We start from the raw sequence: 14,800 nt of genomic DNA, 5'->3' as shown, positions 1-14,800 counted from the left end.
TCCCCTCCCCCACCCCGGGGACGGGGGTCGGGACGGTGCGTGCCTCCCAGCACCGTCCCCACTCAGCTGTGATCCTTACTCCCCCACATCTGGAGGGGGGGGGGAGCCTGCCCTGAGGGCAGTGGGTGTAGTGGTCAGACCACAGGCTTTCAGGCGGACTGGAGTTCAAGTCCCCTTGCCGCTGCTGGGTTTGTGCCCTTGGGCAACTAAATAGCTTAAAAAAAAAAAAGGTCTCACTGTGCCTCAGTTTCCCCATCCATAAGACAGAACATGTAATGGTATCTACCTCACAGACCAGTTGTCAGGTTTAAATGAAAGAGTGTTGATTCAGATGGGATGCCCTGGCCTGTAGCAACATCGAACCTGCTTCCTAGTGGCTGGTGTAATACAGATGTTTGTTATTGTGCTTCATAAGAGACTAGAGATCGTAGGTGTTTCTAGATGTGTTTGGCAGTTCAGTAATGTCAGGGCACTAGGTCAGTGTCTGTGTGATTTCTTAAGCCTTGACCTCATGGTCTCATGATGGCTGCCACAGCACCATACATCACGCAGGTACCTACGTCACTCAGAGCCAGAAGGAGGGATGGGGCAGTGGCAGGGTTCTGTTCTTTTATTGGGAGTGGGATTTTTTTCCCCAGAAGGCCCCCTTTCTTTCTCATTGACCAGCATAAGGTCATGGGCCCGGACCAGAGCTGGACCTACCTTCCTGAAATTCAGGGCTGTGTACCCCAAACTGGAAGCAAGTCAGAGTTCTCTTAGTTGAGGGAGGGGAGAGAGGTGGGCTTTGGATGAGCAGTAACACGCTCTTATTTAGCACATGGCCCAGCACCCAGATCAAGAAACAGCAGCACCCAGAATCCCCCTGTGTTTCCCCTCTAGTCGCCACCCACCCCAAGCGTGACCACCACTTGGCGCGTCGATTGGTTTTCTCTGGTTTTGTACTTTATCAAAATGAAATCGCCCAGCAGATGATCCTGCCCGGTGGCTTCTTTTCTTCCCTTTTTTTTTTTTCATTTTAATGTCTTAATGTTTATTTTTGAGAGAGAGACAGAGCACGAGCTGGGGAGGGACAGAGAGAGGGCGAGACACAATCGGAAGCAGGCAGCGCGGAGCCCGACGCGTAGGGAGCGACGTCCGAGGACCCTGAGCTCCTCGGACTGGCTGTCTGAGCCTTTTCTGATCGACAGACCTTCTCTCTCACTTTGTGCTCGGCTCCTGGTTGATGAACGTCCCCCCCCATAACTAAGCACCAGCTTTGAGCATATGAGACGCTCAGACGGGGTCGGAGTGAGTGAGTGAATGAATGAACGAACGAAGGCTGTTTTGTTATCCGCTGCTGCTGTGGATAGGACGGGGATTGTGGGTAGATTCAGATCCCCACGGGAGCCCTGCAGGTACCAGAGGCGGGGTTGGGGCGGCGAGGGGGGGGGGGGACAGCCTGGCGTGAACTGATTTGGGAGTCGCGGGCGGGAGCGCAAACCCGTCTGAGGAGTTCCGTCCCGACGGGCCGCCGCCTCGTAGGGATACAGGCGCTGGGCTGGCCCATCTCCCAGGTTGTCAGAAGTTGCCGGAAGTCCAGAACTTATCTTTGCCATTTAAAAAACACTGTTGACCCATTCACACGTTTTGAAATCCCGCGTGATGATCCGAAAGGCAGCCTCTGGCCAAAGCTGGCCCGTGGGTGGACAGCTGGCTTCGGGAAGACAGCTGTGGGGCCAGGCTGTGGGGTGTTTTGGGGGTGGGGAGGCGGGTGGGAGAGGGCAGCTAAGACATTTGGGGCGATTTTAATTTTTTTACTTATTGTATTTATTAACGAAGTTTTTTAATGTTTAGTTTTTGAGAGACGCAGAGACTAAACTAATGTTTAGTTTTGAGAGACGCAGAGTGTGAGCAAGGGAGGGGCAGAGAGAGAGAGGGAGACACAATCCGAAGCGGGTTCCAGGTTCTCCGCTCTCAGCACAGAGCCCGACGCGGGGCTCGAACCCACGAACCGTGAGATCGTGACCTGAGCGGAAACCAAGAGTCGCACGCTCCACCGACGGAGCCGCTGTGGGTGAATTTTTACTCGGGTCTGCACGCTTGCCGAGCTCGCCCAGCACCCGCGGGAGGTTCTCCTGCACCCTCAGTGTCCGCACCCCCCCTCCCCGCGGTGCCCCCGCCTCTGTCACCGGAGCTCAGCTTTGCACGTCCGCCAGAACGTCGCCGACGCGGGCTCCCAGGGCACTCCTCCTGCGTGTTGAGCTTCTGCCGGTCGGCGCTGTGTTTGTGGTTCATCTGTGTCGTCGCGGGCATCCAGCGTCCGCTCCTTTTCCCCGGCGGGTGGCATCCCACTGTGTGAACGTGCCCCCTCTTGTCATCCTTTCCCTCGTTTGCGGACGTCTGTGTTTCCAGTTTGGGGCTTTTCTGAGAGACGCTGCGGTGAGCGCTTGCCGATGCTCATTCGTGTGCGGACGGATGTAGGTTTTCGTTTCTCTGGGGAAAGCTCTAGAGTGGGTCGCTGTATCGGGGGGTAAGAGTCTGTTCCGCGTTAGCAGATAATGCCACCCGTGTCCCAGCGACGGTCGGCCGTGCCTATTAGACTTCCCCCAGCGGTGTGTGAGCGTTCTGGGTGCTCCGGTCCTCATCAGCGTCGTTATCGTCCGTCTTTTTTGTGTTAGCCGTTCTGGGGGAGGCTGTCGGACCCCACCGTGAGGCTAATGGATACCTCCTCTGATGACCAGGCTGCCCGGGACTGGTGGGGTGCCTCCATGAAGTCGTGGGGATCTAGTCTCCCATCTTTCCGCTCCGCCGTGCTTTCTTTGCGGCTTCCGTCCTCAGGGCAGCCTCACGATCCAAGGTGGCTGCTCTGGCTCCTTCCCTCACGACTGCAGTCCAGGCAGCAGGGGGACTTGTCACCAAATACAGGGGAATTTCTGACGTCGATAACGCCAGGAAGGCAAAACAGGGTGATGGATAGAATGTGACTATGTTAGAAAGGATGGCCTTCTTCTTTTCATTCACTGCTATATGGCCCCCAGACTTAGAACAGAGCCTGACATGTGGTGGGGGAGCTCAGTAAATATTGTTGAGGGATGTAGAGCCCTCAGGGAAGGTTGCACGGAGAGTGTGAGTTTAGACTTAAGAAGCGAGGGGGTCACCAGGGAAGCCGTGGAAGGGAAGGAGCAAGCAGTCAGTGCAAAGGCCCTGTGGCAGAAGCTTGCCCGGTCGGCGGAGGAGCAGCGAGGCCAGTGTGGCTGGAGGGAGTTGATAAAGGGATAGCTGTGGGGAGCCCGGTTGCTCGAGATCTCTCGTAGGTCGCCGCCAGGGATTTGGATTCTCGTTCCGGGGTAAACCGGGAGCCACTTGGAGGCGTTTGAGCAGGGCAGTGCCGCGGGCCGACCTGTCTTTTAGGAGCGGAACCCTGAGCCCGTGGGGAGAGCGGAGCAGCGGCAAGAGCTGAGGCAGGAGAGCCGGTGACGAAGTGAGTGCGGCGGTCCCGACGGTCCGTGGGGGGCGCGTCCCGTGGGGGGCGCATCGCGGGGCGAGCGCGGCCGAGATACGCTGGCGCAAGGGCGTTGGGTGGGAGGCAAGCGGAGGCGTCAGAAATGGCTCAACTTCCCGGCTGAAGAAACCCGGCCGTGGTCTTGGCAAACCGCTCGGCTTTCCTCCGAAAAGCACCCTGAGAATCAAAGGAGGTCGGAACCCGAGCCAAGGGTGCGGCGTTCCCGGGTTCCGCGCTGACTCAGCCTGCGCCGGGGTCCTCCCTGAGCCCCCAGGCCGCCTGGGGCAGGGCGCGCCTGCGAGCCCGGGGTGCAGAGGTGGCAAGAGGCTCCCGGCCGGGCCGATCCGGAGCGTGCAGGGGCCGGTCCCGTCGCAGGACTGGGCTCGGAGGTGTGTTTCCTCTGGAGCCTGTTTCCTCTCTTCTCGCCGGGGGAGGGATTCGATTTTGCAACTCGGGGGCCAGGTCAAGTTAATGGTTATTCTGCAGGGCTGCCCGGAGCCCAGTGGGTGAGAAGGTGTAAGGATGCCGCGGGGATGTGATACGGGCCCCGCGGCCGATGGCTCTCCCCCCCTCCCTGGGACTTCGGGGACGCGCTCGGCCTCCCCGCCTCGATGTCTGTGTCTGTTAAGTGAGCCTTCGAGAACGTAACGGGGTGAAGCAGGCAGAAGGCTGTTGTTACCCGAATGGGGCCGTACGGGGAGGGTTGATACGATTCGCCTGCTCTCCGCTTGTCCCCCGCCTCCCCGGGGGCAGCGCGGGGTCGGTGGTTGTGCACGGGACGAATGGGGTCCTGGGCAGGTCAGAGCGGGCTGGTTTTCGGCAGTTCCAAAGACTTCCTGGAGGAGGAGGCACCTAGGGAGCGGGGTTTTGGATTTGGGTGGCAAGGGCACCCTGGGCACCGGGGCAAGGGCCGTGGGAGGCGGTGAGCTGATCTGCCTTCCCGGAGTGCACTCGTGTGTGGGAGAACACGGCCAGGCCTTGAATGCCAAGGGCAGGAATTCGTATCTGAAGGTGGTCGGGAACCCAGCGGTGATCACGCTCACACTGAGCGCCTCCTGTATGCGCTTGCCGTGCACCGGGTCTAAATCTCATCTGCGGCTCTGCCCAGGAGGGGCTGTTAACTATTCCCATTGGACAGCTGAGCAAGCCGAGGCACCGAGATGTCGCTGGAGGCCGCACAGCTAGGAAGCGACGGACGTGGGGTCCAGTGAGGTCCGTCCACACCAGCGCTGCCTGTAAAAAGCGCAAATCGTGAATGTGAACGCCTTGTGTGATTTGAAATTTTCTGGGAGCCACGTTAAAAAAGAGCCACATGGGGCGCCTGGGTGGCTCAGTCGGTTTAAGCGTCCGACTTCGGCCCAGGTCATGATCTCACGGTCGGTGGGTTCGAGCCCCGCGTCTGGCTCTGTGCTGACCGCTCGGAGCCTGGAGCCCGCCTCGGATTCTGTGTCTCCCTCTCTCTCTCTCTGCCTCTCCCCTGCTCGTGCTCGATCTCTCTCTCTCTCTTTCAAAAATAAATAAACATTAAAAAAAAATTTTTTTTCTTAACACGCCAGGTGCTTCTGGAGACTGTAATTTCTCCTTCAGAGGAAGGAGAATATGGACTCCTCCGAGAGGCCTTCCTGGACTGCCCAGTTTGACGTGACGGCCCTGTCACTCTCCACCTGGCTTTCTTTTCCCCCAGTAAGCGTCAGGGCCTGAAGTATTTCCTGCAAGGATTTGTTTATCTGGTGCTCACCGGTGCCCTCTGCCCCGGGGCCATCACCTCCGCCAGTGCGGGGACCTTGCTGGCTTATTCTCTGCGCTCAGGATGCCAAGGGGCCCCCGCAGGTGCCCCGGGAGTTTTGGGGGGTGCTGGTGAATGGTTGGGGCGCGTGGTGCATCTTTCCACGATCGTCCGGGAGCCCCGACGTCGAGCCTGAGGAGCGCCGTGGGGTCCGCTGGGTGTGCCGAGGGGCGTGGAGGTGGCCCGTTCTCCCCGGTGCCAGGGGACCGAGGATGTGAGCTTTGGGCCAGGATGCCATCCTGGCTGGGTGTGGGTTCCGGTGACACTCTAGTCGCGTAGCTTGGCCTTGGCCCCTGTATTGGGCTCCGTAAGTGTCCCCCCCCACCCCCCCACCAAAGACGTGTGAGTTCTAACCCCAGTTACCTGTGAATGTGACCTTATTTGGAAATAGGATTTTTGCCGATGAAATTAAGGTAAGGACCAGATGGGCCCTAAATCCAACGCGAGTTTTTTTTTTAAGAGGAGAGGACACACACACAGGAAGGCGAGGCCACAACGGAGGCTGGGAAGCAAGTCGAGACCCCCCCTTCCAGATTCCAGAGCGCTCAGGGGCGGCGTGGCCCTGCCCACACCTTGGGGTCAGACTTTGGCCACCCCCCCCCACCTGTGAGAGAACAAATGTGTGTTGCTTCAAGTCCCCCCTCCCGCCCCCGGAGTGACTTCGTCCGAGCAGCCGGGTCGGGGGGAGGGGGGCCAGCTGAGGCTTCCCGAGTGTGGTTTCGCCGGGGGTCTTGGATTCCCTGGCTCTTGGGATCTGGCGAGCGACGCTTTTCCGGCCTCTGGACTGAGGTCCCGAGCTTTCGCCACCGCCGGCCAAGGGTGACGGTGAAGTCCCCGGGAGCCGTGGGGCCCTCTCAGCCTCTGCCCACTCCTCAGCTCAGAGCTCATCCCAGCCGCGCGCTCGAGGCCAGGCTGGAAGTCTGAGGCCCTGGAACAACACCCATGCGGCCCCTGGCCTCTTCCTGCCTTCCTTGGGCCTCCGGTGACGCGCGGGGCTGGCCCAGGACCCCCCACCTCCCAGGCCTCTCTGGTGATGCCCGGGACTGGCCCAGGACCCCCCACCTCCCAGGCCTCTCTGGTGATGCCCGGGACTGGCCCAGGACCCCCCACCTCCCAGGCCTCTCTGGTGATGCCCAGGGCTGGCCCAGGACCCCCCACCTCCCAGGCCCCTCTGGTGATGCCCGGGGCTGGCCCAGGACCCCCCATCTCCCAGGCCCCTCTGGTGATGCCCGGGACTGGCCCAGGACCCCCCACCTCCCAGGCCTCCGGTGAAGCACGGGGCTGGCCCAGGACCCCCCAGCCCATCCCCCGCCCGGCTGTCCCTCCCTGGGCAGCGTCTGGAGCACCTCCCCTCCTGGCCTGGGGAGGCGACGGGGGCCAATGGAGGAGCCCGTGGAGACCACCCTCGCGGTCTGTGACATCCACGTGTGACCTCCATCGGCCTCGGTCCCGGCACTGCGGCCTGGCCCGTGAGGTGGCGGCTGGCTAAGCCTCAGAATGCGATCACGACTCTGGTTTTACAGATCGACTTCACCGAAACAGAGACCGATAGCCGAAAGTCAGCGTGAACGAAACGTTCGTTTTTGCCATCCCGCGTCCCCTGGGCCGCTGTCCCGGCCCGAGCTGGGCCCCAAGGAAGCCGTGATGTGTACTTAAAAAAAAAAAAAAATCTCGCTTAAGTAGGAGCTATTTGAAATATATACAAAGGAGGGGCGCCTGGCTGGCTCAGTCCGTTAAGGATCTGCCTCTTTGATTTCGGCTCTGGTCGTGATCTCACGCTTCGTGGGATCGAGCCGCGCCTCGGGCTGTGCGCTGACAGCTCAGAGCCTGCTTGGGATTTTCTCTCTCCCTCTCTCTATGCCCCCCCTCCTTCAAGATAAATAAATAAACTTGAAAAATAGGTGTACATACAAAGGAGGAAGCAGATAGCCGCTCTCTGGTAGACGTTTCCATGTTCCAGGGCTCACGGTGCTCGTTGACTCAGCAAAACTTTGCCGAGTGTCCGCTGGGTGCCAAGCACTGTCCTAGGCCCTGGGGATACGTCAGTGAATCCATGAACAAAGCAGACGAGGATCCTGTCCTTGTGAGTTCATGACCTAGCAGGGGAGACGGAGAAAGAACAGTGGACATAGAGCATGCTGGAAGGCGACAAGGGCCATGGGAAACACAGTTTCAGGGAGATCAGGCGAGAGATCTGACTATGTGGTCACCTTAGGAAGAACATTAGAGGCAGAATAGCCCGTGCAAGGGCCCTGGGGCAGAAGTGTCTGCCAGTCGGCCAGCATGACAGGGTTGAGTAAATGACAGGGACAGGACAGGACGTGTGTCCTGGAGAGGCCACAGGGGCCAGACCAGGTGGAGGGACTTGCCGGCTGGGGTGAAGACGACAGCTTTTAGGTTCATTTTATTTTCAGGAAATAAAAGCTTACACAGTATGTTGTACGTTTGACAAATCGCTGTGAAAAGGTCCCAACCGACTGTATCTTTCTGAGGCTCGTCTTTTTTTCCCAAGTCGATCTGTTCGTGCTCTGTCTCTCAAAGATAAGCAAACATTAAAAAAATTAAAGAAAAATATGTTTTAAAAACATATTCGCTGTCGATGGACGTTCAGGTAAGCCGTGGTCCTCAAGGCGTCCCGCCTGTACACGGGCTGCGTCCTCTGCTAGGAATGCCCTCTCCCGTCTTCCTTTCCCGGCAAAGCCCAGCTCACTCTTTCGGTACTGGGCTCACGCGTCCCCTGTTCCGGGCAGCCTCTCTGACCGTCCAGGAATGGGCTCCTGGCGGGTCTGGTTCGGTGAGAGGCGGTGGTGCCCGGCAAGGGCTCACCTTGACCCTCTCTCCCAAGTCTTTGTGTTCCGGGCTGTGATCTTCGGCCTTGGGGGGAGGGGGAGGGGGAGGGGGCTAGACTCTGTCATATCAGGCAAAAGGCCGTGAGCTTGGCTAGCGCTGCTGTCTAATCAGCTGCTGGGTCCAGATGCCTTGTCCCGATGCCGATCAAAACCAGTGCAAAGTCTGCCCCCTCCTGAGGGTGGGGGGTGGGGCAGCGACAGTGCCGGGGAGGAAGAAGGGTCGGTCACTTCATGCCGGGTGACTACTTGCCTGACCTTCCGGATGCCCCGGGCTCTGCCATACCCTGTTCTGAGCACTCTACCTCTGCAGACGCACGTAAACCTCACCCCAGCTCTGCGAGGTGGACCCTACCCTCGTGCCCATTGTATGGATGTGGAGGTTGAGGGTTCACAGAGGAGCAATGACTTACCCACCGTCACCCAGCCAGAAGGCAGAGCTGGGTCATCGAACGTTCCCTGTGAGTGAGCGGGTGAATGGGGTGGAACCCCAGAACCTGGAAGCCCCTTCTGCTGGAGAGAGAGAGGGAGGGACACGTGGCTTTGCCTGGTGATTCATTTCTTGGGTCGTGATTTGTCCCCAGGGCAGGGTGAGCTGGACAGCGGACGAGGAACGTGGGGTGGGCTTCTGGGATGCTGGAGGTCCCAGGGCTTCTCCGGGTCCGGCTGAGAAACAGGGCTGGGGAGGGAGGGGAGGCAGGAACCGGAAACACTCTTCGTTTTTTAAAACCCCTTGCCTGAGGTATGATTGGCGTTCTAAAGAGCTGTACATATTCAGTGTGTACAACTCGAGGAGTTTGCGGGAAGTGATCGCCCTCCAGCCCGTCGCCGCGGTGTGTGTGGAAAGACCCCCCCTCCACAACTTTGCGCGTGGCCGCTCTTCCTGTTTTCGTTTCGCAAGCCCAGCAAGCCCCGCGATCTCCCATAGGCCACAGCGTTTGCAGTTAACAGGACTGCGTCGTCTCCTTAAATATTTGCTAAGAGGGCAGTTCTGGTGTTACGTGTTTTTATCACACACACACGCACAGGAGGAAGGAGCTGGGACCGACGTCGCGTTCTCTCCTGGCGGAAGCCAGGACAGGCAGGGACCCCTGGTCACTAGCCCCGTGTGTGTCTTTTCCGTGTGGGGGAGGCGATGGCTGAGACGGCCGCGTCGGGACTCCCTCCCTGTGGGCCTGTTGCAGATTTGAGGATTTCCACGCTGGGCGACCCCCTGCTCCCCGCCCCACCCAGCAGCCTCTCGCCCAGCCCGCGCCCACAGGAGCTGTGGGGCCGCCCTCCTCCAGATGGTGCCCTGGCGGGCGTGGCACGGGGTGGCCCGTGAGCCTAGCGGTGGCCCGAGGTGTGTGATTTGGCTCCCAGGAGCGTTTGATTTTGAAAAAGAAATTGTCGCTATTGAAGCAGTTCGGAGATTCCACAGAATCCTTCGCTCAGATCACGTTTGTGACTCCGCTCTATTTGCGTGTATCAGATGTCGCGTTATAAACATGGTCCCTGTGGCTTCCGTGGCTGGTAGGGAAGATGTGTTTGTCAACAAGTGATTACGACACCCTGAAATCCAGATTTTGTGGTCAGTCTTCCAGTTTTTTCTTCTTGGCAATGAATTCAACCCGTCTTCATTTCATTGCCATGTCGGTCAAACGCGACGCAGCTGAGTCACTGGCGCCCATTGTACAGATGGGAAGACCGAGGCTCAGAGATGACCGTCTTGCCCGCGTGGTCCTGGGATCCGGCTGCCTTCAAATCCGCTCCTCTCCCGAGTCTGCTTGTTGGGGACAGAGGGCGGGGCCTGGCTGGCCAACTCCTGCCCTCTGCCTCCTGGACCCGAACGTGCGGCTGTAGCCTCTGCCGTTGGTTCTGGCTGTTTGGGCACAGTCGGGGGGTGGCTGTCCTTGTTCTGGAAGGCCATGTTCAAAGGAACGTGGAAGGTGACCCATGCTGTGTTGTACCTAACTTTGTGATATTGGGCATCTGTCTCATGGGCTGGCTCCCTGTGACAGACCCAGGCTCTGAGCCTTCCGGGGCCCGTGATGTGGCCGGGCCACGTTGGGGGGGGTGGGTTGGGTGGTCCCGGGGGGACCTCCCTGTGACACTAGAGCAGGGCTTGCAGAGCTGAGGAGGGAGGCAGGGATTAGAGGCCACTGTATCTGACAGACAGGCTGCAGACCTGTTTTCTTCGGCTCTGTCTCAGCACCTCCCTGCCTCAGGGCCTTTGCACTGGACATTGCATCCGTGTGCCATCCTCCTCCCACCAAATCCACGCGTTCCCCTCGCTGCCCTTTGTTTTTATTCTGTGTTTGTTTTTGTTCTATTTTTGCTGGCGTTTTCACCTGTCTGCTCCGTTTAAAGTTGCAATCCCCTTGGGGCGCCTGGGTGGCGCAGTCGGTTAAGCGTCCGACTTCAGCCAGGTCACGATCTCGCGGTCCGTGAGTTCGAGCCCCGCGTCGGGCTCTGCGCTGATGGCTCAGAGCCTGGAGCCTGTTTCCGATTCTGTGTCTCCCTCTCTCTCTGCCCCTCCCCCGTTCATGCTCTGTCTCTCTCTGTCCCAAAATAAATAAACGTTGAAAAAAAAAAATTAAAAAAAAAAAATAAAGTTGCAATCCCCTTCCCTATCGCCGCCTCTCACACGGCCCACCTTTTACCTTCGTGTGCAATACCTGCCTTTCCCCGGCTAGGTTAAAGAGGCCACGACGCTGGGCATTGGGGTCTGTCTTGTTCTCTCTGGTATCCCCAGCTCTTAGAAGAGTGGCTGGTATGTAGCAGGTGCTCAGGAAAAGTTTGTTGAGGGGCGCCTGGGTGGCGCAGTCGGTTAAGCGTCCGACTTCAGCCAGGTCACGATCTCGCGGTCCGTGAGTTCGAGCCCCGCGTCGGGCTCTGTGCTGACAGCTCGGAGCCTGAGCCTGCTTCGGATTCTGTGTGTGTGTGTGTGTGTGTGTGTGTGTGTCTCTCTCTCTCTCTCTCTCTCTCTCTCTCGCTCGCTCTGCCCTTCCCCCGCTTGTGTTTGCTCTTCCTCTCTCTCAAAAACAAATAAGTAAACATTAAAAAAAAATCTTTCAAAAAGGAAAAAACAAGCAGGAGTATCTCGCCGATGAACGGACACTCCGGAGCAGTGCGTGTGCGGAGAGCGCCCTCCGGGTGCCCGGGTGCGGCCCGGCGGTGCAGCCTGGCTCCGGGCCGCGGTTCTAGCCGCCCGGTGGGGTGGGCACCTGTGGGGACCCGGGTCACGCTCCTCACGGACGTGTTCGTTTTGCCCCCACAGAATGTGCGCATCGACCCCAGCAGCCTGTCCTTCAACATGTGGAAGGAGATCCCCGTCCCTTTCTACCTGTCCGTCTACTTCTTCGACGTGGTCAACCCCAGCGCCGTCCTCCTGGGCGAGAAGCCGCAGGTGCGGGAGCGCGGGCCCTACGTGTACAGGTGAGGACGGAGGGGACTGGGGGGGGTCCGGGTCGTCACCCCATTTTACAGTTGAGGAAACCGAGGCCCCCGGGAGCGGAGAGGCTTGCTTAAGGTCAGTCTGGCTTTCTCCAGTCCGTGCCCTCGTGGTTGAGACCGTGGACTCTGGGGAGAGACCTCCCGGCTTTGAAAACTGGCTTTCTGATTGCAGGATGGGGCGGTCTTTCCTCGTGCCTCAGTTTTGCCGTCTGTAAATGGACGGTAACCGTATCCACCCTGGGGTGGCTGTGAGGTTATGAGGACCGGATGAGATCGCGGGGGGCCCTTCGGCGTCTGCCCAGTAAACGTTAGCTGCTGGCGTATTATTACGGTTGCTGTGTGACCCTCTTCCATGGTCTTTGGGAGAGCGCGGCTCGTTGAATCGGCCGGAGCGGTTTTCCGAGAGACGAGGGAGGGCTGTTCCAGCGTGAGACCCAGTTCCCGGCTCCTGCCCGTTCCGCCTTCTGGGACGAGTCACGTCGCAGAACTGCCGACCGGGCTGGTCCGTGAAAGGCTTCGGGGCTGAGCCCGCTTTGCCAAAGTTCCTACTGATTTCTTCCTTCCGGAAGCATTTATTGAGCAGCCCCTGCGTGCTGGGCACCGTGCCAGTCGCTGTGAGAGGCAGACCCAAGCCCCTGCCTCGCAGAGCTGACGTCCAACGAGAGTAAACACGCGGGCCAATCAGGTGGCCGTAAGTGTGGTGAGAGGCACGCAGGGGAAGCCCGGAGAAGTGCTGGAGGGATGGGTGTGGGCGGGGTTGGTCTAACTGGAGGGTCACGGGGGGGACCTCTACCAGCGGAGCGCTTCCCGAGGCCTGGGTGGTGAGAAGGGGGTGCCGCTATCTGAAGATCTGGGGAGAGGAGGGCCCCAAGCAGAGGCGGCGGCAGGTGCAAAGGCCCTGAGGCAGGCAGAGTCTGGTAGTCCGGGAAGGAGAAGGCCTGTGTGGCTGGCCTGGTGTGAGTGAGGGGGGGAGAGTGGCAGAGACAAGGCCAGAGCATTGGATGGGGTTGGGTGTCGGGGACCTCGGGGGCCACACTAGGGGCTTGATTTTATCTTGTCCACAAAGAAGGCTTGTTGGGGAGAGAGTTTCCACTTTTCAGACTTTGTCCGGGTACCCTGTAGAGAATGGGTTAAACGGGATAATGATGGATCGAAGCGGCTGAGACTTACATAGTGTCTCCTGTGCTTTGGGCCGCTGTCGGGTGGGTTGATGGGCACCGACCCACTCAGCCCTCACACAGCCCTACGAAGCAGGTCTTGTCATCGCTCCCATTTTATAGACGGGAAAACCGAGGCCCCGGTAGTAAGTGACAGAGGCAGGGTTCGAGCCCGGACCCCGTGTCCCCAGAGTGCACATTCCTAACCACCGCGCCACACTGCGTCCCTCGGAAAAGCAGCCGCCTGCCAGGGGCGGTGGGGGGAGGCTGTGAAGGAGGTGGCACTCGGCCGGGGGGGTGGGGGGTGTTGGGATCCGGGTGCTCTTCGGGGTGGCCCCGAGGAGCCCCGCGGAGGCTTGGGCGCCCGTTCTCACGGTGGGCTCAGGGAAGGCGGCTGGGGGCCCTTGGCTCCCGGCGGGTGCTGCGTCCCTGTGCGGCCGGGACCCGCTGACCCCGACTTCCCCGCCCACAGGGAGTTCAGGCACAAGAGCAACATCACCTTCAATGACAATGACACCGTGTCATTCCTCGAGTACCGCAGTTTCCAGTTCCAGCCTGACAGGTCCCACGGCCTGGAGAGTGACTACATCGTCATGCCCAACATCCTGGTCTTGGTAAGGCTGCCCCGGGCTGCGCCCCACCCCCCCCCCCGCCGGCCCTCATCCCCGTCCCTGCGGGTCTCCATCTCTCTTCACGCCTGCCCCCTGCGCAGGGCCGTCCTGCGTGGGGCCCGGCTCTCAGCCCATTGAGTTTCCCAGGTGCGTCCTTTCTCTGGCTTGGGGGGCCCGGCCCAAGTCCTTGTGTGTCCTTTCTTCGTCTGCAAATGTAACATCTCCAAACGGAGGTGCTGGTGGGGGACTTCCTCGGGCGCCCCCAGGTCGTGTCACTGTCTGCAGCGTTTGCAGGCGGGGCTTCCGTCCTCTGCAGCTGGGCCACAGTCGTCGCTGGGCTTGCAGACTGTGTGCCCGTGGGCTGGGGTCCCCGAGCCCGCCTCCAGGCTCGCCGACTCCCTGGGAGAGCTCGCGGGACCCCACTGTGATCTGTTACGGAGGAAGGGTGCGGCACAAAATCAGCAAAGGGAAAAAGGCGTGTGGGGTGGAGGCCAGGACTCCCCCACGTCCCCCGGCAACAGGCTGTGACAGCGCACGTGAATGAAGGCTTATCCCCCGGGAGACCTCTAGACACTCCGTCCCCAGGGCTTTAATCGGGGGCTGGTCACGGAGGCACCTTCTGCCTGGCACCCACCGAAATCCAGATCCCCGGAAGGAAAGCAGTGGTCAGCGTAAATCATACTGTTTGTACAAGGAGTCCAGGCACAGAGAGCCCCCCACCCCCACCCCTTATCAGTCAGAGAGGGGTGGGAACCCCTGCAAACCCAAGTTCCCAGATGGCGGCCAAGGGCCAGTCGTGCCAGCAGGCCTTTCTAGAGAGAAGGGGCTCACGCCTGTCGTGTCAATGCTCTGCTAACACGCTTAGTGTTGATGGGCCTTACACACGCTACCTTGTCTACTTGTCGGTGATCCGGGGCCGGCCCTCGGCTGGGCCCTGGATCCGAGGCGAACTCACCTGCTGAGTCCGTTGGACGGGGGAACGAATGCATCCCGAAGCTTCACAGCTGCCTCCCCCAGAGTTCGATCCTTAAGCTTTGGCGGTGAAGACGCTTTGCCCCACCGATCAGGCGGGCACAGCCCTCCGGATAACTCCCAGGGTTCGTGAGCATTCGTGGAAACGGACACGCTCACGTCCTGCCGGGAGGAACTGGGAGGGGCCGTCGGAGGGTTAGTGACTTTAAATAGAAATTGCACCTTGCTTCCGACCTCAGAAACTCCACGGGTAGGAATGTGTCCTCCTGATAGCCTAACACACACAGAAGATGTTTGTACCCGCGGATATTCATTTTGGCAACCGCGTCAGAGCAGATTCCAGAAACAACCTAAATGTTGTTCTACCGTGTGCAGTTTCGTTGCGGTGGTTTATTGCAGCCAGGCGGTGCTAGGACCTGGCCCGGCAGTAGGGGGCGGGGATGCGCGCGGTGGGCGGGGACGGGGACCCGGGGGCGGGGGGCGGGGCCGTAGGTGGTGGCTCAGAGCAGTCC

At 59.7% G+C, this 14,800-nt stretch overlaps 1 protein-coding gene across 1 annotated transcript in view; it reads left to right on the top strand.

The window, feature by feature from the left end:
• The window catches only part of SCARB1 (scavenger receptor class B member 1), a 64,846-nt gene that overhangs the window by 22,946 nt on the left and 27,100 nt on the right, over nucleotides 1-14,800 (top strand). The window contains 2 exon segments of the mRNA XM_030335941.1: nucleotides 11,373-11,530; nucleotides 13,178-13,319. Of these exon segments, the coding sequence (XP_030191801.1) occupies nucleotides 11,373-11,530; nucleotides 13,178-13,319 (300 nt within the window).

This window comes from Lynx canadensis, chromosome D3 (assembly GCF_007474595.2).
Source record: "Lynx canadensis isolate LIC74 chromosome D3, mLynCan4.pri.v2, whole genome shotgun sequence".
NCBI classification, from domain to species: domain Eukaryota; kingdom Metazoa; phylum Chordata; class Mammalia; order Carnivora; family Felidae; genus Lynx; species Lynx canadensis.
This window is presented reverse-complemented; position numbering and strand designations above follow the sequence as displayed.